The sequence below is a fragment of the Gadus morhua genome, chromosome 13, assembly GCF_902167405.1.
Source record: "Gadus morhua chromosome 13, gadMor3.0, whole genome shotgun sequence".
Lineage (NCBI taxonomy): Eukaryota > Metazoa > Chordata > Actinopteri > Gadiformes > Gadidae > Gadus > Gadus morhua.
In genome coordinates this window covers 8188379-8215217 of record NC_044060.1, presented here as the reverse complement: position 1 = coordinate 8215217, position 26839 = coordinate 8188379, and the positions used below count along the sequence as shown (strand labels likewise).

The 26839-nt window shown below is 44.7% G+C and overlaps 1 protein-coding gene across 13 annotated transcripts in view; it reads right to left on the bottom strand.

The window, feature by feature from the left end:
* Window positions 1-26627, bottom strand: part of cadpsb (Ca2+-dependent activator protein for secretion b) — a 64773-nt gene extending 38146 nt beyond the window's left edge. For 9 of the 13 annotated variants that reach the window (XM_030375090.1, XM_030375077.1, XM_030375079.1 and 6 more), the window contains exons 1-5: window positions 25960-26627; window positions 14130-14243; window positions 10229-10561; window positions 1720-1800; window positions 1089-1322 (exon numbers count right to left, since the gene is read on the bottom strand). In XM_030375090.1, coding sequence (XP_030230950.1) covers window positions 1089-1322; window positions 1720-1800; window positions 10229-10561; window positions 14130-14243; window positions 25960-26301 — 1104 coding nt within the window. In that variant the 5' untranslated portion in view covers window positions 26302-26627. The remainder of the gene's footprint in view (window positions 1-1088; window positions 1323-1719; window positions 1801-10228; window positions 10562-14129; window positions 14244-25959) is intronic. The other 4 variants (XM_030375083.1, XM_030375087.1, XM_030375089.1 and 1 more) reach the window with 2 other exon arrangements.
* Window positions 26628-26839: the final 212 nt, after the last annotated feature.

Here is a 26839-nt window from a genome sequence, read left to right as displayed (position 1 = left end):
CACCTGTATATATTATACAGTATATGCACAATATATATAAAACACAAGCACATTTTACCCAGAGGTTCCAACTACATCATATCATTACAGTTGTGTTCGCTATTACCCCTAATTATGCATTACTTCCCATATTCCTTTGCATATATTTTATGTTTCTGTATTGTTGTTTTTATAATTGGTTTAGTTTCAAAATTAGAGTCATTTTCACCGTTGAAATGTTCTGGGTATATGTAGTTAAATCACCTGAAGACGTTACAGAACAATCTCAAATGCTTGCATCATTATTATGATATTTTATTATGATTATGAGTACTGTGATTATGGTACTGCATCTGAAAAGCAACAAAATGAAAGAAGGCAGTCAGAAACTCAGTCTACATCCTCCCAGCAGATTCCTCCCTGTCACTGACATAGCGCTGCATTGCGAACGAGCGAGGTGTGATTAGCAGAGCTCAGTCTTGATATCACTGGGATGACTCATGTTTCATGCTCAATCCAAGGTAAAGAGGTTTGGTGTCTTTCCCCTCAGCTGCTTGCCTAAGACCCCAGTGCTGCTCATATTGGCTGTTTCTATACTTAGTCCCGAGCTGAACACACAGACTTAACTCTGGTCCCGTCAACCCAAGTCCTCTTTCTACACGCACGTCTGGTCTGAAAACCACAAAGATGCAGAATTCGATTATATGTCCTCCTTGTTTTCTAAGCTTCTACCTCCAGGCCCGGGCTAACGGCTGACGACCCGGGCGAAACACTAACGCTAATGTGCTTTTGTTTTCGTTTTTTCCCCCCCAGTATTCTACCAATGGCCAATACGCCAAATGGCTAACATTAGCATTTTAATTAAATTAGCATTTGTATGTCTGTTTTAGATTCACCAACATAACCCTTTGTGTGTGTGTGTGTGTGTGTGTGTGTGTGTGTGTGTGTGTGTGTGTGTGTGTGTGTGTGTGTGTGTGTGTGTGTGTGTGTGTGTGTGTGTGTGTGTGTGTGTGATTGTGTGAGTATGTGTGTGTGTGTGTGTGTGTGTGTGTTTGTGTCAGTCTGCGTGTGCGTGTGTGTGAGTGGGGGGGGGGGGGGGGGCTCTGTACCTCCAGGGTGAAGGACAGCACCACGTCGGACTTGGACAGCGTGTTCTCGTCCTCCTGGCCCATGTCGATGATGGAGGTGTTGTGGCCGCGCTTCATCTTCTGCAGCTTGAACTCCCCTCCCTTGGACACCGGCATGCTCTCCAGGTTGGCCATGAGCTGGTTCACCGACGACTTGAGCTCCTCGATGTACATGGCCTCCATCTCTTTGGACACGAACTTGGGGAACTTGCCCCCCTGCGGAGAGAGACCACCAGTAGAGGGACGTGTGAGTGGGGGGGGGGGGTGTGAATGTGACGGCACCGCGGCGGAACTAAAGGCTCAGTTATGGTTCCACGTCGAAGCCACGCAGTGACCACGCAGACGCTTCGACGCAGTCGTGAACCTGTTTTGGGTCTGCGGCGGGTTTTAGGGAGCGGACCAATCACAGCCCTTGCTGCTGTGTCGCCTTGACGGAAGGTTAACATTTTTGGGAGACGCACGTCAGGCCCTTGCGGTGTATGCACGGAGGATCCGCAAGGACGGTATGGGCCCGTAAACCCGCTTGCGTTGAGTTGACGTGGAACCATAACTAAGCCTTACAAAACTCATCACACACGTCTTTATTGCCTGTTTATTTGTTTGATGTAGTTACCCTGGCGATCTGGTCTGCCATCTGCAGACGGCCGTCCAGTTCTCTCCGGATCTGGGCTGCCTGCTCGTCCAGGTTGTCCAGCTGTCGAGGACCACAGAGGAGAGGGACCGGGTCAATATCAACCATGGAAAGACACTCAATCGAAAAAACTGATTCAATTATTTTGCTTGTGTCACTATTGAGACTGAATCGGTAAAAGTGGTTTATGCGATGATGTTCCCCTTTTTTCGACATTGTTGAGACTACAAATTCCACATATTTTGTGTACTCAAGAAAAGATGGAATTGATCTATTATTTATTGGCCGCAGGGAGGGGAAATAGGAGCTGCCTCCACATGACAGCAGACAGGATTCAATCACATCCTCATCTTCATCCTCATCATCCTCATCATCATAGCGTCATAGCCGGATTAAATGAGTGAGACCATGCATAGCGTAATATGGCCGCGGAAGTCGTGGAACCAAATGAGAAGCAGTTAGTTCAGACTCGCTGCCATCACAGCAATGAGTTGAAAACCAATTTTAAAAAGTAATGTTTTCTTAGTTTTTTTTACTCATTATCACTGGAATAACCGTTGCATCAAATTGAACATTTGGTGAAATTAGGTCATTTATTTTCACTTTATTTATATTTAATTTATTATCAGGTTTTTTGGGTTTCATCATCGGAAACGACAAAAGTAAATCATTGTGATTGAACATGAGACAAGGGCGAGAAAGGTTTGTCTAGACTCTTTCAGTGTAGCTTTGTCCTTGAGGGTAATGGCAGCCGTGCAGTAACGTTTGACTGCTGCCTGATTAATACAGGACGGATCAGATGAGGGGGCACAGAGGGGAGCAGAGGGCCGCTGTCTCCTTCTGTGGCCGCGGACAACACTAATGTAGTCTTCACTCACGGCAACGTAGCAATACACCTAATGAAACCCATCAGTCCCATCAGCCGCTCAACCAGTCAGTCGGCCACTCAACCGGGAAGTCAGTCAAGCAGTCAGTCAGCAAGTCAGCCAGGAAGCCATATAACCAGCAGTCAGTCAGTCAGTCAGTCAGCCAGTCAATCGTCTGTCCGTTTAACCAGTCACTTATTTGAGGATATTTTAATTTTGGCCAACTTCTTTATTTTAAAACCATACCAATATGCAAAGAGACCAAGAAGTACCAAAGAAACAATTAAAACACCTCTGGGAGCAGTTTTCCTAGCAAGGTCGTTTTTTGTCTTTTCAATAAAATCTGTTCTTCGTTTGAGAAAACAAACCTAGAGTAGATAAACCCACTGAGCATCTGAACCACGGAAGTATTTAAAGAACTGGATCCACAGCGCAGCCCACGGCATCATTCATTTCAATGGCGCTGCTCACCAGCTCCACTGGCAGCTACCGCCTGTCACCGGGGGAACGACATGGCCGTGTGGAGAGCATGCGCATTAGGAGGCTGCTACTCATGCATGTCCTCGACACCAAGCTGACGCATGTGTTGTGTGTGACTTATCTCTATGCACACATATCTGCATAATATGCGCATGAAAGCTTTCTGGTGTCCGTTGGTAGTCCATCAGTAGCCCGAGCCGTGTTGAACCGTCCCGTTTGAGCGGCCCACGGTTGCATGCAGGTAGAGAATAGAAATCTCGGAACCCGTATCGTCACGACGATGAGTGAGCTTTTTATCAGCTCTGCTATATGTTTATAGTGATTAAATGTAATCTTGACGGGAAACTTTGTGAAACAATGGCGGTCGCAGACGTCGTCCATCAACTCCAACTCCGTTCTCGGGTCTCAAGTTGCTAATCGGACAGTGAACATTGACCGGCGCACGGAGGAGGAAGTCTTATCCAGGTTATCCGTGAATCGTTATCCGGCTAGACCGGAACCCCAGAAATACTGCTTGTTGTCCCCAGATCTAAATCGTCGTCAGACGTTGAGCGATGGTTTCCTGAGATTGTGGTTCAGGTAACGTGAACTCTCTCCCCGGGGTATTAGCACAACACAGCCGAAGCTAGTGAGCGTGCTCAGATCACATCTGGGGCACCAGGGTTCACGCCATTCCTGCAGTAGCCAGGAGGAGTGTGTGTTCGGATGTTGAAAAATGTAACATGTGAGATGCAACCATACTTTAGCATGTGAATGGTGGCCATGCTTTAGCATGTGAGCTTCATCGTGTGTTTTTGTAGCGCTCCAAGTTCCTTTTATCCGCTGCGACTGGGACACGCGCCAGAGCTGAACTCTCTCCGCCTGATGCTATTTCCGCCACCGCTATTACATTAGCAGGCCTTGACTCAAAGGCTTTACTGTATTGATTCCCTGCTCCTTGCTGCAACCCTGGCCAAGAAACAGTCAGCCGAAGTCACTGTGCCGCTGCTAACGGCTAACGGCTAGCGGCTAACGGCTAACGCTCCGGAGGAGGTGGTGGAGATATAGAGGCTGACATTGAGCGCTGAGAGACTGCACCCAAGAGAGATATAACAAAGGTTATAGTAGGGAGGTTTGTACGTATAATCTGCTTTATAGCTGTATATATATTAAATATATATGAAGTAGCCTAAAATGCTCTTTGATATCTCCAGATCATATTTCAATGTAGCGTGGAAACACCTTATTTTTAAAAACACACACTGCTAGAATTGTATTGTGTTACTGTGTTATCGTACAGTGGTACCATTTGAGTAATTATCATTTTATATGCACATAACATAAGATGCAAAAAGATTGCATGTGCAGTTCTGAAAGGACCATAAATGCATGCCTTCCCTTTAAGTAACCTTAGGATGTCTTTTGTACTTTCGATCCTATATGTTGGTGTGCATGTAGTCATCTTGAAGGCCATGTAGTTAGGCTTGAGCTAGATACCGATAAACCCTTCAAGCATCGTAATGATCTGCATCTGGAATCAGTGCAATCTGCTCTGGTAAAGGGCGTCTGCTATACTGCTAAATAGTTCATACAATATACTTACAACAGCAAACATGTTTGTGCTATGTATTTAGCATTCAGTTTTACATAACCCACAGTAAAGCCCAATGAATAATTAAGATTGTCCATAAAGTACTGGTTAGAAAATGTATTGCATGAGGCAATATAATCACAATGAATAATGATGTGTTAGTACTGCCCCTGTGGCTTTTTGTCCTGTTTTCTATTTTATTCAATATTGTATAACCAATCTTGAATTTAGACGACGTTATCGGCTAACAAAATCTTATAATAATAGTTTGATCATTATTTTTTTACGAGGTCCTTTTAGAAAAACATATTTGACCCTTTTTCCGATGTTGGTTCATATTTTGTTCAAAATCATTGGAGTGGCTGCATTTGTGGTATTTTTAGTTTTGTTGCAAATACAGCACTGAATTGAGGCCACTAAATAAACCAGGCCGTATAGTGTTCTACACACATCTAAGGAATGGCAGGAATAAGGGGCCAGCTGGCTCTGGTCATTTTAACTTTTAGTCTGGGTCCTCTAATCCGTCAGATCAGTCACATCAGGTTATGAATGTTTATCAAAGCTGTGTTAGAAATAGACATATCCACAACATACATTGAAAGGCACACACTCTCTCATTATTATAAAACAACAATAGAAAATATAATATGTGTTCCATGAATGTACAATACAAATACAAGGACAATGCATTTTGATGGACTCTTGCGCTATCCTAGACGAACCCGATCACCCCGTAAAAAGCTCCCAGCTCCTAGAACGTGTACCGTCTGAATCCCAATTAATAACACAGCAACACTGAGACCGTTTCAGAATCTGCCCATTTATATGAAATGATAGGACGAAGACGGGGCCAGATGGCTCTTTGAGACGGAAGACTCGGCAGTGTGTGACGAGTGTTGTGCGTCTCCAGTGTTCGCCGCTGAACAGCCACCCGGCCACATTAGCCAGAGAAGCTGTTTAGTAGAGCACATAATCAGACCCAGCCACCAGCTGCAGCTCAACGCCTTTACACCCGGATCCGCCACGGCCATACAAGACACACTGAGAGAGAGTCTGCCCCTCGCCCACACGCACGCACGCACGCACACACACAGACACACAACGCACGCACGCGCACGCACGCACACACGCACACACACACACACACACACACAGACATGCTTCGTCTTCATAGATTTTCCTCTAGATTTGTCCGCCGCTATAATTGCGAGTGGTCCTGATGCTGATTGCAGTGCTATCTCAGCTCTGTTCGTCTTGCTTCTCCCTCTTTCTGTCTCTCTCTCTCTCTCTGTCTCTCTCTCTCTCTCTCTCTCTCTCTCAACCTCTCTGTCTCCCTCTCGCTGACTGTATCGCCCTGTTTCGTTATCTCCCTCCTCTCTCTCTTGCTCTCTCTCCTCCTCTCTCTCTCTCTCTCTCTCCGATACCAGCTTGTCAAAGCACTCAGAAGAGCTGGCCCACTTTTTGGCAACAGGACAACGCCCTTTGACCTCTGACCTCCGCACAGAAGTGTCAGGGTGACACTCGGACAAGACGGAGAAGAGAAGCAGCGTCGTCCTTGACTGTCTCGACACATCGCTTTCGCCGTCTGCGTCTGTGTCTACCGCCGCAACCGCAAGGGCACAGCTTCATTGTGTTCAAATAACCAATAATAATAATCATAGTGATAACCCGCCTGCTGCATAACCAAACAAAACAGGCTCACACAGAGCATGTGCTTCGGTGCTATTATGCAAGGCAGTAGACAACAGTATCCTCAGCAGATGATTCTGCAGAATATGTGTTCGCATTAAAGTGACCTTCGCTCTTCCAATAACAGACACATATTTACTCCTCAGTAAGCAGACACAGGCGAACTCATAGGTCCCTGTAAGCCCCTCTCTCTCTCTCTCTCCCCACCCCCCCCCCCCCCCCCCCCCCCAGGCCTAAAAGGTCAGGGCTGGCATCGTCCCGGCAACACGGAGGACACTAGCGCTAATGTGGGAGCGCCGACGTGAGTGGAAGTGACAGCGGCGCCGTGGCGGGCCCAAAGGTGAGCCCGCCTCAGTGGGAGCCGAGCTGACAGCGGGGGGCCAGGGCCGTCACCACCGACCCCGCCGGGGGCCTCGGGGTACTCAGGGGGAACAGCTGACGGGTTGCCAGGTGACGGGTTTCCCGGTGACAGGTTACTAGCTTGCGGGGTTTCCCAGGTGGAATGGGTTCCCAGGTGAAAGCGGTTCCCAGGTGGAACTGGTTCCCAGGGGATACCGGCTCCAAGATGGAACTGGGTACCAGGTGGGAGGTTCCTCTAGGTGGAGCAGGATTACAAGTGAGGGGTGACCAGGTCCCAGGTGAGGTTGTTCCTACAGTTCCCAGGTAAAAATCGGTTCCCAGGTGGAATGGGTACCTGGGCCAAGTGTTCCCAAGTGGAATGGTTTCCTAAGCGACCGGGCCCAAAGTAAAGGATTCCCAGGTGGACATCCCGTCTGTGACCAAACTCCACCATAATCCATATTTATTAAAACACATGCAGTGCATTGGTCTCCTTCACACTAGCTATATTTTGCCGAGAACATCTCCCTAATTCCATAGCATGCTGATGCAGCCCAGCTAGGCCATGCGCTGCTATTTTCAGCTCGGAGGTGGGTCGACATGAATAGCAAATGCTTTCATCCTCTTCCCATCATGTGTGCAGTGGAGCAACTCTATTACACCATGCTATCAGCCACAGGCAAACTAGGAACAGACCCAGGCCTCATTTCACAGCTAACGGTTGCTGACAAGACAAATTAAGAGAATATATGAATAGAACCTGAAAGTGGAATAGCGTTTGAGCGTGCTTCTTTCAACCATCAAGCCCAAAGGCACTGATTGGAGGTCCTATTGTGGGCAAATTTGATTTTGATGTGCCTGCGTCAGATTTTGACAGCATGGGCAAGGTAATTTAATCAGCAAGAGACTTGATATTTTGGAAATGGTTTCAGCTACAGCGATAGTTCATCCGTGTGGATAAATATTCATGATAACGATAGCTGAGAATGAACTGAAGGATAATTCAGTCAGCAGTTTTACCAGCCATCCAGTAAAATCCCTTTCGAAACTGTAATGTATTTTATTCCTGAATGGTAGAAGAAAATACTGATACTTAACAAATCTGGCAAATCTGCTGTGCTTCTATGAATGCCAAATCCCCTCCTTTGATTTAATTTGTATTAAAAGGTTTCAAATGGATCGGTTCTTGTTTCATTCACGTATATATTACCTCCAACTCTATGAAAATTTGAAAAATCCACATTTCTAACATGTAATTATACTACTACAAATAGAAAGCGTTCTTGTTTTAATAATTCAATTCCCCCGGCCTGCTTTAGTCCAACTGATCTTCCGGTGCAAACAACTCCTACACACGCCGGCTTTCATCCACACTGTGATTCATACATGAACAACAGGGGGAAACAGGAAAATATCGTCAACAAAGGCTGATACAGCAGCTACTGTCAGCGCCGACTTCATGTCAGGGTTTACTCCGCCCTTTACGGCACAAAGCCTAGTTAGAGGCGCACTTTGTTGTTCTGCAGAGGAAGGGATTTCATAATAGTGGCTCTTAAAGCTCAAGTGAACTCTTCTGCCTCACTTTATGAGCTGGACGTGTGTAATCTGCCTCTGATCAATTTGTATCGGAGGTTTAGCGCCTGTACGACAAATGAGTGATTGAATGGTTTGGCATGTGCTGAGCAGTGAAGGAAGAGGCGAGAGAGAGAGAGGATGCTCTGAGTGCATTTTTTTGTGCTTTCGCATTTGCAATCGGTCACTTGACGGCGTTCCTCGTTGGACTATTCAGATTTGATGCCGTTTATTTTCCGCTTCTATCTGCTTTCATCAAGCCATGTGGTTAGTCGTCATATCACGTCCAGCCCTGCCGTCGCCAAATGATTCACCTGTGGTGGCTGGCAACCAGCCCATTGTAAGTGCTTGGAAACAGGGTCATTTCAACACCAGAACGCACTGCATGAAATATTGTGTTCATTTGCATAAAGTTAACCTTGACTTAAATCCTGTTATCGACAATACAAACCTGCGGCCACGCCTTCCCTATATCCATTGAGTTAGGACAACTAATGGAGGCAGGAGCTCCAGACAAAAGGTGTTGACACAAAACATAAGGAACAATTCAAACTGGCAAATAATCATTATTATTATTAACATTTACACTTTGTCACAGGCTGGCTTGCCTGATCACCCCTAAACAATTCATGCCTGATCCAAAATATTTCATGATTACATGTCGCAATAAAGAGCTAAATGTCTATGGTTAATTCTTAGGCAGGTGTTAAAACGTTGCACTGTTGGCTGTTACCGGATTTTATCCAATTAAGGCTGATTGTGTTTTCATTACAAGCACTCCAGGTGTTGCACAAATTATCTATTGGCAAATTATTTAATCTGCCTCTATAACTACTACATGAATACATTTCAACAGCAGCCAGTCAGTCACATTTAGCCTCAATGGAAGCAAACTCTTTAATATAGAATACATACAATATTCTATCCATTTTATTTTGTCGTGCCATTTACTACACTATTATTTGAGATCTATAAATTCATAGATATCTTGATCAAAGACGATGCAATGTAAGATTAAACTGCTAGTTATAATTGTTCCTGTTCTGCTCACTGTTGTTTTCATATTGGCACAGTGCTTTGTCTAAAATGCTCTCTGTTGAAAAGGTTATGGAACAGGTTAAGATTTAAGTTAAAACGGTCGTCGTCTTTAATGTCAAATCGTGTAAAAATCTGGTTGTAGAGAAATGGCCTACGTCTCTGAATGCCAATCTCTGACCCTGAAATGCTAGCCTTGCTGCTAGCGAAAATTAAAACTAGGTTAGACGCCTTCAGATAACACTGATGGAAATGCACGCTGCAGTATTTTCCCGCAGCATTTAATCCCTCCATTCAAACAGTAGAATGTTTGGCTCTATTGATCTACCAAATCCCAGCATTAAAACCAACCTCAGTATTCTCTCGTTTTACCATCGACCTTATCGCACATGTTCACATTTCCCCTCCGAAACCGCGGGACATAACATCAATGCTTCCATAATCTCTGCATGAATGAAGTCATTTCCGGAACCCAAACAGCAGCGAGAAACGACTGTGGGATTCAGGATGCAAAACAAAATGAAGGTGTAAGTTTGTTGTTGTTTTGAAACAGCTACAGGGATACTAGCTTGCCAAACACCATGGCCGTGAGAAGATGTCTAATCAAGCTCCTGAGCAGGAACGCATTAGTGTTGTCCTCACACGGGAAGCTGCTGTAAAGCTGTCGAGCAAGAGTTAGATGTGATGTCCCCAAAGCCCTACCAACCCATCCCCCTACCCACCCAGGGAGACCCCCATTAACCCCCTAACCCTCAAGCACAGAATCTCTCTCTACCGCTGCCGTTGCGCTCCTATAAGTCAGCGCAGAGAAAAAAAACGATTAATAATGCAAATACGTCCTCCGGCGCACCATACATCGTCTCCTCCCCGAACAACGACAACAAAAACAACAAAACCACGTGACGCATCGCTGTCTGTGTTAAAAAAAATCAAGGGCTACCTGGCAGGCTTGGTAGAGCAGCTGGTGCTCAAACTTCTTGATGCCCAGAATGTTCTGGAACATCTCGTACAGCTGGTCCTTGCTGAGGATGAGCTCAGAGGCGGCGCTGGCCGTCATGCGTTGTTGGGCCTTGCGAGGGTCCTCGTCGCCGCGGTAGATGCTGTCGAACTTGGCCATCCAGGAGCTGAGCACCGTCTCCTTGCTCAGGCCGTCGATCTCGGGCAGGCTGCGCACGCGCTTCTCGATGTGCCGCTTGAAGACCTCGCGGCAGTCGTTGGCCGAGAAGCCGCCGCTCTGCACCATCTTGGCCACGCGGTCGCTCTTCAGGAACACCTGCAGAGGGGCGGTGGGGGGGGGACACAAACACACGCACACACACACAGTCATGTTGATTGATTGATTGATTGATTTTATTGGACCATTTTGATGTAAAATGTGAACAGCACTCGGTGTCATACATTAAAATACATAAGTAGTCAGGGGGTGACGCAATGAACCCTGAAGGCTTATTTCCAATTGGAATTTTAAATGATTGTATTCTTGTATTCTATTATCCATATTTAAATATCTATTATTCAACATAATTCAGTAATTTTGGAATTCTAACAATGAAAAATGGTATTTACTACGATGGAGTCGATGTCATTATCAAAAGCCACTTGGAGGGAGTTTTGGACACATGTCTTTAAGGAACAGGGATGGAGCATCGTGCTCAGACTGCAGTGGCGGGGGATCAAACCCAGTAGCTTCAAAGCCCATCCTTCCTTCCTTCCCCGATATAGTTCTCATAACAAAGACATTGAAGATGTGATGGATTTAATTCACATTTAACTGGGCCTTATCACTGATATCAGCTGACAGGGGGCAGAGAGCTGCGTATTAGGCGTTAGAACTTTATACAATCAAAAGTTTGCCTCGCTCTCCATCCGCTGCCTCCTCAAGCGCCTGCTTCAATGAGCCTTTGATTGCAATCACTGAAGAACGGCCGGCCGGCGGCCACGTATTAAAATGCTCTACTGGCAGTGGAAGGGCTTCTGGTGAAGATACAGCACAGGGTCCGCATTAAGCGTTCAACCTTTATTTATTTTTTAACAACCTTTGAATCATACCGCTGTAGGTAAACAGGGGATATTAGATGGTCTGAGTCATTAGAAAAAGAAAGCTAATAAAAGTGATTCTGCCGCACGTTGCTATTATTCATGCAGAGTTGTATCAAAGCAGTCTGTCAGTGTAATGTAGTGAAACACGGCGCGAGGATATACATCAGTCTAGACCGTCTGCACTGCAGTCGGCGTACCCTGTCCATCAGATGGATCCTCGTCGTTTACTCGGTCGTTACTCTCCTCCACGTTGGGTCGTGGCGGCAGACATTTGCACAGAAGCCGAAGCCGCCTCCCCTAACTTCACGTGTCCCGTGATAGATTTGGGGTTCCAGGGTAAACGAACGAACACATGATCATCAGTCAGCCCTGTTGCTCCACGATGTGGTGGACCATGAGCGCAGACTGATCCCTGTTTGCGCCCGATAACGTTCCGCCGAGTACGGAAAAGCGTTCAATCTACATTTATTTAGTGTTTCCTTTTTTAATCGAGTCGGCTAGCGGAGTAGAATAGTCTGTGTTTGCAGCGGGGACCGCGGGTTTCTAGGCCGATGGGCTCTGTAATGACAGATTATTATGGACACGGGCAGGCTGTGGGTAATCACATCATTGGTGATTGCAGTTGTCACCAAGTTTCCATCACAGATAGCGGCCCACAGAGAAACCTTGGCAGTGGAGGCCCGTTATCAGCAAGCCTGCTGTACTGTCTGTGGAATAGACTACAGTGCCACAGCAAAACAAGCCAATTAGCTTCACGGATATACCCAAATATATATATATATATATATATATATATATATATATATATATATATATATGTGTATAAATGTACTTACACTAGACCTTTATAGAAGTTGGGCATCTGCATCTTGAATAAAAAAAGGCAAGAACCAAAAATGAACTATCCTGGAGATAATGATGTATTTATTGGAGCATCCTGAAACACACCACGCGTCCAACAAATAACAGCAAGGGACCACAGCATTGTGGTAGTTTGTAATTGGTGTAAATTAGTGCTAAGTGATGACACTCATTATTGAAGAAAATGGTCATTGACCTCACTTGGAACTCATTTGCCGGCCAACTAACTTGAACACTAATTGGAGGCCAATTGAGTGATTATGATAAATAAAGACAAACTGAAAATGGCGTTGTCCCAATTCGTATTTGGTTTGGTTTATCGCAAATTATTTACTATGTTAAAGTAGCAATGTATAAAACCTCAACTATCTCGTAGCATTAGGTTACCTCGACATGTCTGTATTCAGTGCAGATCAATTGTGATTTCAATTAATGTTATGAATATTATCACATCATCAAACTGATAATCTACAAATACGAAATGCTAGCCAACCCGTACCTCTCTTTGTTTCCAAGAAATGTGCAATCGACACTCCAAAAACGACACTCAGCCAGACCAGCAACGCTAGCTTGTGTCAATCTTACACATTGCAACATTCATTTGTTTCCAATTCTGATGCTCGACTGAGGAATGAGCTAAATCAGGTCAACAGACCAAACCATGATGGGAAACAGCAGAGTCATTTCCCTGAATGTCTCTATTGTATACTGTATCCTATTGCAAACAAATCCCCTCGCACATTTTCCGCAAAATATAAATGTGAAGATTGTTGCTGTTTGGTGCGCATCTTAATCTGCCAATTGAAGGGCCCTCTGGATAGGGAGCAAAAAGAGTTTCACATTGACCAAGTGTCTAAATCTTATATTCAAATAAAGTATCACCATAACAGAATTGCAATAGACTCCTATATTTATGCAAGCAGAGGATATAAATTAAACCAAAAGACATGCAGACGTCAGAAGACCAAAGCAGGGAGACAAATGTTAAAGCTTTGGCATTCAAATGAAACCCTACAGCTTCACAGTGCCTATCCTGCCTTAATGACCCCTGTCCTACTTTTGTGTTTGGGTCATATTTCCAAATGACGTTGGGGTCTTTAATACATTCCAGTACCAATCAAACACACTGAGCAGTTTTCGTTCACCCTAATGATGAATTTTATAGCTGATGATTAAATAATGAGGTGAGAAAGATGGTTGTTGTTCGCGCACACCCTCTGACTCATCATCCACGCTGGGGGAAAAGCTCCAGCCTCCATTTTAACACGCACTTGTCAGCAGGCAAGAAAAGGAAACCGACTTCCATGCCCCATAATATGAATGCAATAAAGACTTGTTTATGTTCTGCCCCCCCCCCCTCCGCCTGCGTTACAGAAGCTTGGGCAGATAACTCAATGACTGGGAGAAGTGCGTTTGCATGGGGCTTTTTAAAAGACATCTTTCTTTCAACACTGCTCAAAGTGTCCAAGGGGTTTCAAACACACGGCCATTTCCATAAATCTGAATGCCGCATAACTGGAGGAGATTTCACAGATATTAACGGGTGGTGGGCTGTGCCTTCTGGAGGAGCGTTTCCACGACAAACACAGACATGTTTGTATGTATGTGTATATATGTATTATGTATGTTTGCATTTTTTTATATATGTATACGTGTTAAATGTATGTTTATGTAGATGCGTATAAAGCATGTAGACGTATGCGTGTATATGCATTTATGTATGTTTGCAATTTTTTATAGACGTATGTATGTATGTATATGTATAAGTGTAAAAAACATGTTGATGCATTTGTGAATATGTATGAATACGTGCGTACACACAGTATGTAAGCAGCATGTACTGTATGTGTGGGTGTGGATGGAAGCCATGGTTGAACATGTCATAAAAGCGCTGCAGTGTGGAAGGCGTTACAGGCGATTGAGATAGCTTTGAGTGTTACCTCGTAGTAGCTCTGCACCGCGTTAATGAACGCTTCATCAGCCACAATCTGTGTGTCCCCGTTGAGGAAGGCCTGGAACCGCTCCTTGGTCTGCTGAAGTTGCTGCTTGGTTATCTGTGAAGAGAGGAGGAGGAGGAGGAGGAGGAGGAGGAGGAGGAGGAGGAGGAAGAGTGAGATTAGGGCTTTGCAGACACTGTCACAGCACTGGAAGTTTAAAAGGCAAATTGAAACGTTTTAACCCCTCCCTGAAGAAAAACCCATCAAGTGAATAGACGTAGGAGCGTTTTCAGAGGAAAAGAGCAACGTTGGAATTGCATACGTTAGGACACCTGTGTCGTTTTTAATCACAACCCCACATGTGTGGGCTGAAATGAATGAGGTGAATGTATCTAGATTACAATAAAGGTACGTGCTATTTATTTTACGCTTTTCATATCCTGGCAAGGGAATATTTCTACCTACCGCCAGCCTTGAGGAGGGCTCCACTGCAATCTTTTATTAAAACATTAACTCAATGCCCACATATATACACGCACAGTGGATACAGATAGATATATTCTCAGCAGCCAACACGGGTCCAAGATCATTTGTGGTTCAGGATTGTAATGGCGTCTCATGTTTTCTATTTTTTCTCTATTTTTTCTCTCTCTTTCTATCTCTCTCGCTGTTTCTTCGGCTTTCACTCTCTCCCTCTCCCTCTCCCTCTCCCTCTCTCTCTCTCTCTCTCTCTCTCTCTCTCTCTCTCTCTCTCTCTCTCTCTCTCTCTCTCTCTCTCTCTCTCTCCCTCTCTCTGTACTCACAAGATTCCAGATAAAAGAGTGCACGGATTAATATTCAAAGACGTGCACTAATCCGCCGGCGTGTTGGTTTTTAACCGCGGTGAACCCGCCACTTCATGTGACAGACTTCTGAGTGGGAGTGAGATGGAAAAGCACCACACGTATCATGTGCCTGTGAGGCAATCTCAACACCATCTCAACACCATCTGTGTGTCCATGCTACCAGACCCCCCCCTCCCAGCCACCCCCGCACCTCCCCCGCCCCCCACCACCAACACACCTTCACCACCACCATCAGGCTGCATACGTCTATTTTAGTATGGGCCTTAATAATGTTAGCATGATTATGGATTATTTTTGTGATCAGTTGTATGATTGTTGTTTCTTGTTATAAACCAGAGGCACACATCGACACAAACACACATAAACACATATAGGATGATAGTGTCATCCAAAAAGTGTAAGCTAGGACATCCTCTCCTGGCTTGTCTCTGAAGCCTTCTGACCCAGTGTGTATCACAGTGTGTAGTACGAAGTGTGCGAAGAGAATGTCCTGTTCCATTGTTTATCGGTACCTCACACCGCACCACCTCCAAGGGCAGAACACGTCCAAACCTCATGATACGAACACTTCAGACCTCCCTATCCACGGTGAGCCATTTCCGAGGAGCCGTGGCCCTTGTTAAAGGAGGGGTTTGCTTGGACTCGACATGAAGGGGGAGCAAATCCTTGAATAAGTAAATGACAGGGACCTCCCATGCGTCTCTCCAGGGCCCCGGCAGCGCGAGCGAGGATCATAGAGATCATCGCTGAGCAAAGACACGCAGCGAGGGCTCCTCTCTCCTCCTCACACTACAGAGACAGGCCGGTTTGGTTATGCACACTCCTCCTCCTGATCCACGGGGTACGAGTGGGGGAGGGGGTACGAGTGACGTTCCTGTGACGTTCCCATGCTAAAAAAACGTCTGCACGGAAGGAAAGGTGTCTGTCTTGATGTCCGGTTTTTGATGTTGTATCCTGATGTCTTGTCTTGTCTGTGATGTTTGTAAACTGAGCTGCTGGGATGAAAGACAAATTTCAGACTTGCTCTGATAATAAAGTACTATCGTATCGTATCGTATCGTAAAGGTGCTTCGTGGAACGGCGCAGTCGGACGCGTTTGTTGCTCCTGGCTGGTTGGTTACTGTCGGGTGGATTGACTCCTCTCTTCACGGAGGATATTTCCCCCGTTTAAGACCTGCACCTCTTGCAAGGCCTAATAACAAATGAGGAAAGCGATGCGTAAAAGAAAGAAACCCTGACTGCAGAGGAAAAATTACAGCTTAGTCTATTGACAAGTCTGATACACTGCGTTTGTCTGTCATTTGTGCGTTTCTATGTGTGTGTGTGTGTGTGTGTGTGTGTGTGTGTGTGTGTGTGTGTGTGTGTGTGTGTGTGTGTGTGTGTGTGTGTGTGTGTGTGTGTGTGTGTGTGTGGTGATATCAGGTTAATTAAGCCTTATTTAAGCCTTAAATTGAAACTCAAAGCAGACAACTGAAACGCCATCACAAAACTGCCCGGTTGGACCGGTTCCCCGCGTTGTATTTCTTTTCTTCCTTCCATGTCCCACCTGCAATGCCAGAGATGGATCGCCCCTAATTGATAAAAGAATACTTGGATGGATTAGGAACAGCTTTCATTTTCCTTAGCACTAGCAGAAGTCCAAGCCAACTCCTGAGCTTTACTCCTATTGATTCCCTCTCACTGGCTCTTATCAAGATTGCGGCCCGCACAGTGAATCAGTGGAACGCACGAAAGTGGCGGCTGGCGTGAATCACCAGCCGTGTCAACGCTGGAGCCTGCAGAGAACCGGTGAAGTGCACTGTCCAGCAGAGCTGCAATACACACCCCAACATCTCTCTTCCAGCTCGTAGTTTAAAGTATAAAGCTCAGGCCTGGCCGGAATAGGTACCAAGGAATCGTTTTTTTTTAAAAGATGTATCAATGAGTTGACTAATGAAGTATGAGCAGCTTTAGGGATGACCCTCAGCCTCTCTCGGAGGGAGGGGGTAGAAGCCTGTAGGTCACATGTTTAACTGGGATCACTGGTTCTGTCCATGGTGTTTATTTTCACTATGTGAGAGTTAGTAGGCCTATACAGTATGTTACAAATGTTTATGCGATTACGAGTGCGGGCAATGCGTGTGTGTGTGTGTGTGTGTGTGTGTGATATACATGCTGCTAGCATTTCTTCGCGTTTAGTGTAGAGGCAATGCTGTGACGAATGGCGTAATCATCTAATTGAATGCAGTAACACTTATGTGGAGAAGCTAACACTAGCAGAGGCCCTATTGATAGGACTCACACTCAGGCCGTATTAAGGAGTTACTTCACCTTGAAAACCCACATCAAAATGGATGTGCTTACTAAAGTCTGTCTATGGCGGCAAAAAAAAGGTGTGCGTGGGAGATGAAGTGTGTGTGTGTGTGTGTTTGTGTGTGTGTGTGTGTCTGTGTGTGTGTGCGTGTGTGTGTGCGATCGAGCGAGTGTGCGTGCGTGCGTGCGTGCGTGCCTGCGTGCGTCGTTTGAGGCAGAGGGAGAGGGAGATAGAGAGAGAGAACGAGAGGTGCTGATGGAGGTAATCACATATCAAAAATAGCCTGGAGAATTTTAAGGCGATACTAACTATATCAAGTTCAAAGAATGCAGAAAGCATATGAGAATCACAAAGATTAAATTAGCAACAAATCAGCATAGAAGATAACTGTACCAAAGGTGGCCTAAGGACCATGCATCTTAGTGTTATAGTGAAACATTACACTTATTTGTTTGTGATACGTTTTTGAGTCGATATCCTGTATTTGTACTTAACAAAGCTACAGCTGCTCCATAGTACTTGTAAGAGTTATTATGTGAAAGGACAAGGTCAGCACTGTTCTTTTTTTATTGCAATTGACTAAAAGCTACAATAATATTTTTTCAACTGCATTGTCTCCTTAGTTAGAGGAATACTGCCGGTGACTTTCAATGTGTCTGCATGCACACACCACACAGAATGTAAACTAGAAACACATTCAAACAAGTCACAAAGCAGTCCTGTTTGTGTGCGATATCCACCTAGCTTTAAACCTTGACAAGTGTCCTGTTAAGTGACAGAGTATCTTCCTTACGCACAAATCTGCCCCACTGTCACTGAACTCAATATCATTTTAAGAGATGAAAGCATCATGAAGCTCAAATGAATCGTATGAATGGGTGTAGCGACAGGAGGATCTTTTTTGCGACCCGTTGAAGTGTTCTTTTGGACAATGAAAGTCTACAGCACTAAAAGGTCTAGCGGCTGTTGGCTAGACAGACAATACTATTGGTAATATAAAAGGTAAACAGAAGAAAATAAAAACTGAACTATCTTCTCAACGTAACTCTAACTCAATAAAGCCCTTACACCTACAGCGACCTTAACACCAGATTAACACTGCCTATAAAATAACCACCTATATATTTAGTTATCTGTTGATGGCTGAGGACAAACAGTACTACAGTTTCAGTACATCTAAGTGAGAATATAAATAATGGCAAAATAAATATTTAATATATTATCAAAATATAAAAGAATTTCAAGGATTAATTATAGCCTTCAAACATATTTAGCTGTGCTTCAAATGGGCTATTTCACCTCTCAACACATCTATTAGTTGTAACTGAACACATGATGAATGCTTCTGCAGCCAGTCCAAAGCAATTAATGTATTATAAGGGTTATCCACTTTGCTGATGACACACGCCTTACCACCATCTGAATAAACACCCCGAGGCACTTCAGAGTGCTGACGGATAACCTGGGTAAATACCCCATAATGCCCACACAATGGCCTTTCATCAAGCCATGTCACACAAAGAGCGCGAGTTGTGCACACGCTCAAATCAGCTGGACACACAAATGCATTTGTTTGACACCAAAACATGGTTTTAAAAAGAAGCCAGGTGTGCTTTGACAAAACAACAAACCGACCAGTCACCGACAGGCAGAGTTGGCGTCACATGACCCACTGTTAAGCCTGTGGTTACCTTTAGAACCTCAGTTTCTGCCCTAGGCTCTCTATTGTCAACTGGTTCACCTGTTCCTAGCCACTGGTTCACCTGTTCCTGGTTATGGTGGGGTGGTCCTGGATATAGAGGGGTGGTCCTGGCTACAGTGGGGTGGTCATGGCTACGGGGGGTTGATGGTTGCTATGGCTATGTGTTCCTGGCTGTGGAATGGTGTCCGCGGCTACAGTGGGACGGTGGGCGGGCAGGCTGTTTTTAGCTGTGGTGGGGTGTGCTATGGTGTCCTTCATGGCTAGGGCGGGATGTTTGTGGCTATGGTTGGGTGTGCTCTGGTGTCCTTGATGGCTAGGGCGGGATGTGTAGAAGTCATTGCAATTATGCGTGCCAAATGATGAACTTGAACGCTGACAGATAGAGGATAACTAGCTGACTGTGCATTGGCAACCGCTGTCTGATGCATTACTTTCATTAACTCTATCCCCCCCCCCCCCCCCCCCCCCCCCCCCCCACACACACACACACACACACACACACACACACACACACACACACACACACACACACACACACACACACACACACACACACACACACACACACACACACACACACACACACACACAGCCCGTTCTTCCATCTGTCCAAACATCTCTCTCTGCTGCTCTTGATTGGTTGGTTTCTGGATAGGAAATTGTCCATGGTGGATAGTTTCAAAAATTCTATGAGATTGCCTAGTTGGAAGACCTATAGTTGGGCGAGCAGAGAAAATGATTTACGAAAGCATTATATTTAATTGGTAGACACTCTGAGCAACAAACCCTATACGTACAAGCAAGTGTAAATTGGGCCTGTGAAGCCCTTTGAGACCCTTGAGATTTGATTAATTGCGACTTAAGTTGCTCTTCTCTTGGTCTGCTGTCTTTGTTACCATTCATTTATACATCTTTGTTTGACTAACTACTGATTTTACAACTTATTATTGATATGTTTATTGCATACTTGAGTAGCATTCTTTCACTGTGGTTTTACTTATTTGCTAACTATTGTATATCTGTTCCCAATTCCCATTGAAGTAGAATCCAATTCCCATAATATTCTTACCTATCTTCTAAAAGATCTTTCTCCTCCATGTCTGTATTCTGTGATTGACATGTTTGAGCTGAAGATGAGGCACAATAGCTCGTAAGATACTAATATTTGAAATGCTAATAACGTATGCTAAAACCCAAACTAGTTGAGAGGCATCTCATTACAATGAATTTGTATTCACTTTATCTTACATTATATATTTTAATATGATGCAATTGCATGGGGCTGCTTGTGGCAGTTTGTAAGAGCTGGAAAATTGACTGCACATTATGTGTGTATATTTTATGCATATGTGACAGATATTCCTCCACACACTCCCTTCCTCTGTTTCTTAATTAATCCCTGAAGAAGAGTGTGTCTATGTTTCTTTTACCATTAGAGCAACTGGACCTTTGTTCTTAGAGTTCATCTTCTGCACAGTTACTTTTAATTAAAAGTGAACTACAGAAGGCATATTTATAAAGGTTTATGACAGTAATATCTGCCAGGTCTCCCTGTAATTGCATATCAGGAGGGTGTTGTTACAAAACAAGCCACCGGTGTACATAGATGGTGGGGTAAGTTAGCCTTTTGCATGAAAATACTCGAGATTGACCAATGACCACTGCAGCAAACAGTACAACTTTGAATCAATTAAAAAATGATTAACACTCATTATTTCTGTTGTTTTTTATTGCTTGTATTGATAGTGTTAATCTTATGTTTTTAATTGTATTATTATATGTGTTATTATTATATTATATGTGTAATTATATGTGATATGTTATATGTATATTATATATTAAACACACACAAACCTAATGCAAAAGAATGCCTTATAGGTATGACGATTAATTAGAATTTATTTGATGGCTACGGTTGGAGAGATGGGAAGTATGACCCCAGACAGGAGGGAGGCCATCTGTCTATTCCAAAGTGACCATCAATCACTCACACATATAACACGGTCCAACAGATTTAGACAATAAACTAAAGTGGCCAGACAGGTAGCCGGTGGAACCACGTTTCAGCGCCTTCCATTCTGCACCGTGTTTCCACTGCGATGGATCTCACTCTGGACAAGGACATCATGCCACACTGCCTCACAAAGCGTTCATGCCTTGATTCAAGTACTTCCCCTTCGTTTGGTCTATCCTACTCGTTTTCCCCGTGAGATTGTTCCTCGAGATCTTGACGATTTCAGCAATTATCATCGTCTCCGTTCATCTTCAAAATATAATCTAGGAAAAGCAGTGCTGGCTGCTGGCCAGGGAGTAGAGGACAGGAGAGGAGGGGACAGGAGGGGAGAGGAGAGGAGGGGAGGGGAGGGGACAGGAGAGGACAAGAGAGGACAGGAGAGGACAGGAGAGGACATGAGAGGACAGGAGAGGACAGGAGAGGACAGGAGAGGAGGGGACAGGAGAGGACAGGAGAGTACAGGAGAGGACAGGAGAGGAGGGGACAGGAGAGGACAGGAGAGGACAGGAGAGGACAGGAGAGGACAGGAGAGGACAGGAGAGGAGGGGACAGGAGAGGACAGGAGAGGACAGGAGAGGACAGGAGAGGACAGGAGAGGAGAGGACAGGAGAGGACAGAAGAGGAGAGGAGAGGACAGGGGGGGACAGGGGGGACAGGAGAGGAGAGGAGAGGACAGGAGAGGAGGGGACAGGAGAGGAGAGGAGAGGAGGGGACAGGAGAGGAGGGGACAGGAGAGGAGAGGACAGGAGAGGACAAGAGAGGACAGGAGAGGACTGGAGAGGACTGTGGGGACAGGGAGGAGACAGAAGGGGACAGGGGGAGACAGGAGGGGACAGGGGGGGACACGGATGTGCGCCGCACTGTTCACTTCTGACCACGTGTAAATACCCGTTCAATATGAAATAGATCACATTTATCAACAGTCAAATTAAAACAATATGATCCTCTTCCGGCAATGTCTTCCCACTCTAATTTTGTTGTGCTTCATGTCACGTCAAAGAATGCTCTCTTTTAGTCTTCTATAGGTTGCGCATCATATATGTTGGGCATCATAAATGATGCATCGTTGTTTATCATTATTTCTAGATATTTTTAAGCAATGTTTATCTATAACTATGGCTTGGATGGTAAAGAAAGGAATTACAACCATGAGGGTGGGGGGGGGAGACTCGACACCCATGCAATGAAATGGACACGCTGTAAGACATGGATAAACACATCCACCAAATAGAATATTATATATCAAGCTATTTCATTGGTATTTTTGCATTTTAAAAGTCAACCTGTTTCAATATACAGTAGATTTCAGGACTTACATTTGCAGTCAAATCCTCAACCTATTATTTCATTATGACCTATATACCAGGCATGGATTTATTTCAGTTGGTTCATTGTGAACAGTTCCTCGGCCTTCATTTTCAGCTCACCCGACTCTTCCTCTGCTGTTAAGTTTAATGTGAATATGTGAAGCTCTGCCAAAAAAGCCTATCCTCTCTAAATCTCTAACCTTGGCTCTCGGCCTCTTTTTCCGTATACTTGAAAACATGATGGCGTTTTCGATAATACTGTTTGATTTTCCTAATGGTTTAATCTCCTATAACGATGTTTCCGTGTAGTTTACATCGTACAAATGAGGATGACTATATTGCCATGTCTTGGTAGCTGCCTTGATTACGTTTTTCCAACAACGAATATTTAATCATAGAGCAAACTATTTGTTTTTAAGAGTAGCAAGATCCAAGACAACTCAGAAAAAGGATCAATCAATGATAAGAACATAAACCCAATACCGTTCTCTAAATTATATCTTATGTGACCTTGCCAAATGAGCGATAACATTGAGATACAAATGTACAACTTGAAAACATGTCGTTGCTCTCTTGACCTTGGAAAAAACAAAATGGCTGAAACTAAAGATTTCAAACCTGTGTGACAAATTATGAGGCTATAACTTTAAGGTGCATTCATGAAGATTTCCGTCTCATTCTCTTTGAAGACACCTTTTGCAATAAACTGACATTTGACCCAAAGATACAAACAGTGTCACCACCGACCCCAAGTTCCTAACATTCCTAATACTGCGGACACAAGTACTTTCATCAGTGGGCCATAAGATCAATCCCCAGTGGGTTACCTTGTTCGGCGAGTATAGCAGCCCTGTCTTTTACATGAAAATCTTCTTTGACCTAAAATCATACTTTTGTAATCTCTATTTTAATAAATAATCCCCTACCGGACCCAACAATGGTCTGTAACGCTCTGATTTGATTTTGAAGATAATATAAGCATGCATGTTCTTGTCTGATATGGTCCACGTATTCTAATGCTTGAATGTAGAGAATGAACCTTTGAACCGTTTTCTGTCTTAACTTTACAATATATTGCTGCGTATATCTTGGCATATTCCCTTTGTGCTCATCCTATCACCAGTACAACCCAGCAAGCATTTTATAAAAACAGAAACCAGGATGTGGTTTTTGAGCAGTGTCAGGCTGGGAATTGAAACTCAAATCAGTTTCCTTGCCACTAAGAGGAAAGTGAGCGCATACACTCGTGTTCTATGGATATTGTGTTACGCATTGACCTCCAGCGAGCAAGTTTACAGACCTGTGTTTTCTTATAAAGATAGCCTTATTCGCAATTGCAACCCAACCCTAGCCAGGTTCCACCGTCCTCACGAGCAAATCCAACTCATCATAGCACTGCTCTTGGTGGTGCATGAACACCTACGGACGTTCACCCCTATCTCTTCTGGCGCGTAATGCTTATAATGGAGCCTGCTGTATACTTAACATACTGAAGAACACACACAGTGAATAGTACAGGAATAATTGTATGTCCACCATGAATCAGGATCTACGATTCAGAATTCATGCCAATATGTTACGTTTAGTAATTCAAGTGTTATTCATTTACGTAGTTAAATAATGGGTAGTTAACACCAATGCCAAAGGTCATTGCAGTCGCACATATGTTTACGTTGACCATAATTAAATAGTTCTTTCTCGATAACATCTATACAAGGAATCAATAAAAATACCTACTATAATTTAACAGCACTGCCTGTTATTTGTCAGTGCAGAATGAACCCATATATCATAGAGGCAAAATCCATTATGGTCAGACTTTAACAAGAAGAGATATTTAGTAATGGCATGGACACATTAATGACCATATAGGTATTTGTAAAGCTGTTGATGTAGGCCTGGTTATGGAGGCATTTGTATGGGGTTTGTAATTAACTAAAAGTATTTATTTACAGTCAGATGTCACTTGTAAAGAAATGATATGAATAACACTTGAACAAGCGATATGAATAAGACTTATGACATGAATGGCAGAAAAGCCTCTTAACGTTAATGGAGTTAACATCAGAGATCCTCTAAAATCAAGTGGCTTCAGGTGTGTTTTACGTTAAAGAAATCAGTATTTAGACATCAACCTATAAGAACGTAAGCAAACACGACAAGCGATTATGTCTGTGTGGGTACAACTGCATGAGTCAGCAAATAATACAAAATGTCTTTACTCTCTCTATCCAACGTATGGAAACATTATTTTACCACTGTGTCAAAAAGATTTATTTAAACAAATCAAGTAGAAAAGAGGTAATAACTTTGATCATCTTTATTGTCCAGGAATACATTGTTTCGTATACAATGACCCTATTGCAATGGATGAGCATGGGACTCCCATCACCCTGCCACTGTTGTAAACACAGTTCAAAGTAACTCTGAGCTAAAGCATCTAACCAATCACATTCAAGTATTTTGAATCCGGTTTTGCATAGTCAGATGTCACCATTTACCACACAATAATTAGGTCTATTTTATTCATGCAAACCCAACCCGTACTATCATTTCGACCTTGGAACAAGCATGTCTCCATTGCTCTCCTGGGTGTAAGGAGGTAAACACGCCAAACAATCCTGTCATCGACTGTCAGTGCATTAGGCAACAGCATGGATCGGTCTGCTGTTTGATACTGCAGACCAACGTGTTTGTGGTGTGTGTGTCCGCCTGGAACCACACACACACACACACGCATGCACACACACGCACACGCACACGCACACACACACACACACACACACACACACACACACACACACACACACACACACACACACACACACACACACACAAACAAGGGCAACATGTCCCAAATGCTATTGACCACCACAGGGGCTATCCGGACGAATCGGGGCCTTGTGCATTTCAGTCACTTCAAACTGCTTCTTTCCTTCCCAGCATCATTTTAAACACATGCAACTGGACCATTCAACCCAATTAAAGTAAACTACCAACATATTTGTTTTCCCATGGTGCAGTCATTTTCCTGGTCACTGTCGAAAGGTGGGCCTATAGTCTCTCGTTGAGTTTGCTTAAAAGCCCCCCCACACACACACACACACCTCCTTCCTACAGTCTATGTGCATCATAAGAAGTCACCTTGGAAGAACACATTGAGGGGCTAGATGGTGGCTTATCCCCTCAGAGGAGAGAGCAGGGCTGCTGCCGCTGCTGCTGCCTCTTGAATGAAGCGGAGGACTAGGAATCATCAAGGGCGACGGCACCTTGCTCCAAAAGGCTGGCCGTCTCCAGCTGGACGCCTTATCAATGGGTTCTGAGGCTCGGCTCTGTAATTGGTTCATCTTGTGTTTGTGTCATTACGCTAACAGTCAATGCAGTAGGCCCTACTATCTCTGCTCTCACCACGGGGGGGGGCTTCGAAAATTGCCTCCTTGTGCTCGGGTTATGGAGCGATTGATTAAATCGTTTTTTTTATGGTTGGTGTTAATTTCGAAAGACAATCACTATTTTTTAATTTGTGAATGTGTTGCATGTGCGCTAGTATAGGCCTACTGGCCTTAAAAGCGACACGGTGGCGGAGGCTTATGTAGGTCATCAATGACAGCGTCTGCCGTGCGAAAGGGGGACGGTGTGTCAGCGTGGCGTTATGAAGATACTACATCTTACCTTCTGCTGCCGCCTCGCCATGTCGGTGGGCTGCTTAGCGTTGAAGGGATAAGCGACGCATCGCATCACAAACACATAGAGTTGGAGCTTCTTCTTACGCTCCTCTTCCTCCCGCTGCAGCTTCTCCACCTCCTCCTTCTCCTGCTCGCTGGCGGCCGAGGGGCTCGGGCTGGTCGGGCGGGCGCTAGTGCGACTGCTGCTGGGTGCCAGCCCGCCGGAGCTCTCGCTGGTCCGGCTGGGGGAAATGCGGGATCCGCCGGCCTGAGGTGCCGTAACCTCTTTGCTGCTCTCCTCTTCCACTATCCCATCGGATTCCTCCTCGCTGGACGATGGATCCAACATTTTGTTGCCTCACAGACGATGCTCTTTACAGCTTTTCTTTAATCTACTAATCGGTCAATCAAAACAAAACAAAAAATCGAAGGCTGTGATCTGACAAGGTCTCAGTGTCCAAACAGCATCGAGATAAACTATGACTGTGGAGTCGGAATAAATTTGTGAAAGAGCTGATCTGAGTGCTCGCAGCAGAGATGCAGTCAGCTGCACGGATGTAGTGCTCGTAGCAGGCTGGGATAGCGTACTGCACGCAGAGCCTTCTCCGCCTGCGCCGAGGACTCGTCGATGCTTACGTATTTCGGATCTTTTACTCGCCAGTCACCGCAGCAGATGCAAGAGGGGAGGTGGGGGAAAGAGGAGGCGAGGTTGAATAGAAGAGAGAGAGAGAGAGAGAGAGAGAGAGAGAGAGAGAGAGAGAGAGAGAGAGAGAGAGAGAGAGAGAGAGAGAGAGAGAGAGAGAGAGAGAGAGAGAGAGAGAGAGAGAGAGAGGGGGAAGGGGGTATGAGAGTGGGGGAGAAGGAGGGTGAGGGAGAGATAGAGGGAG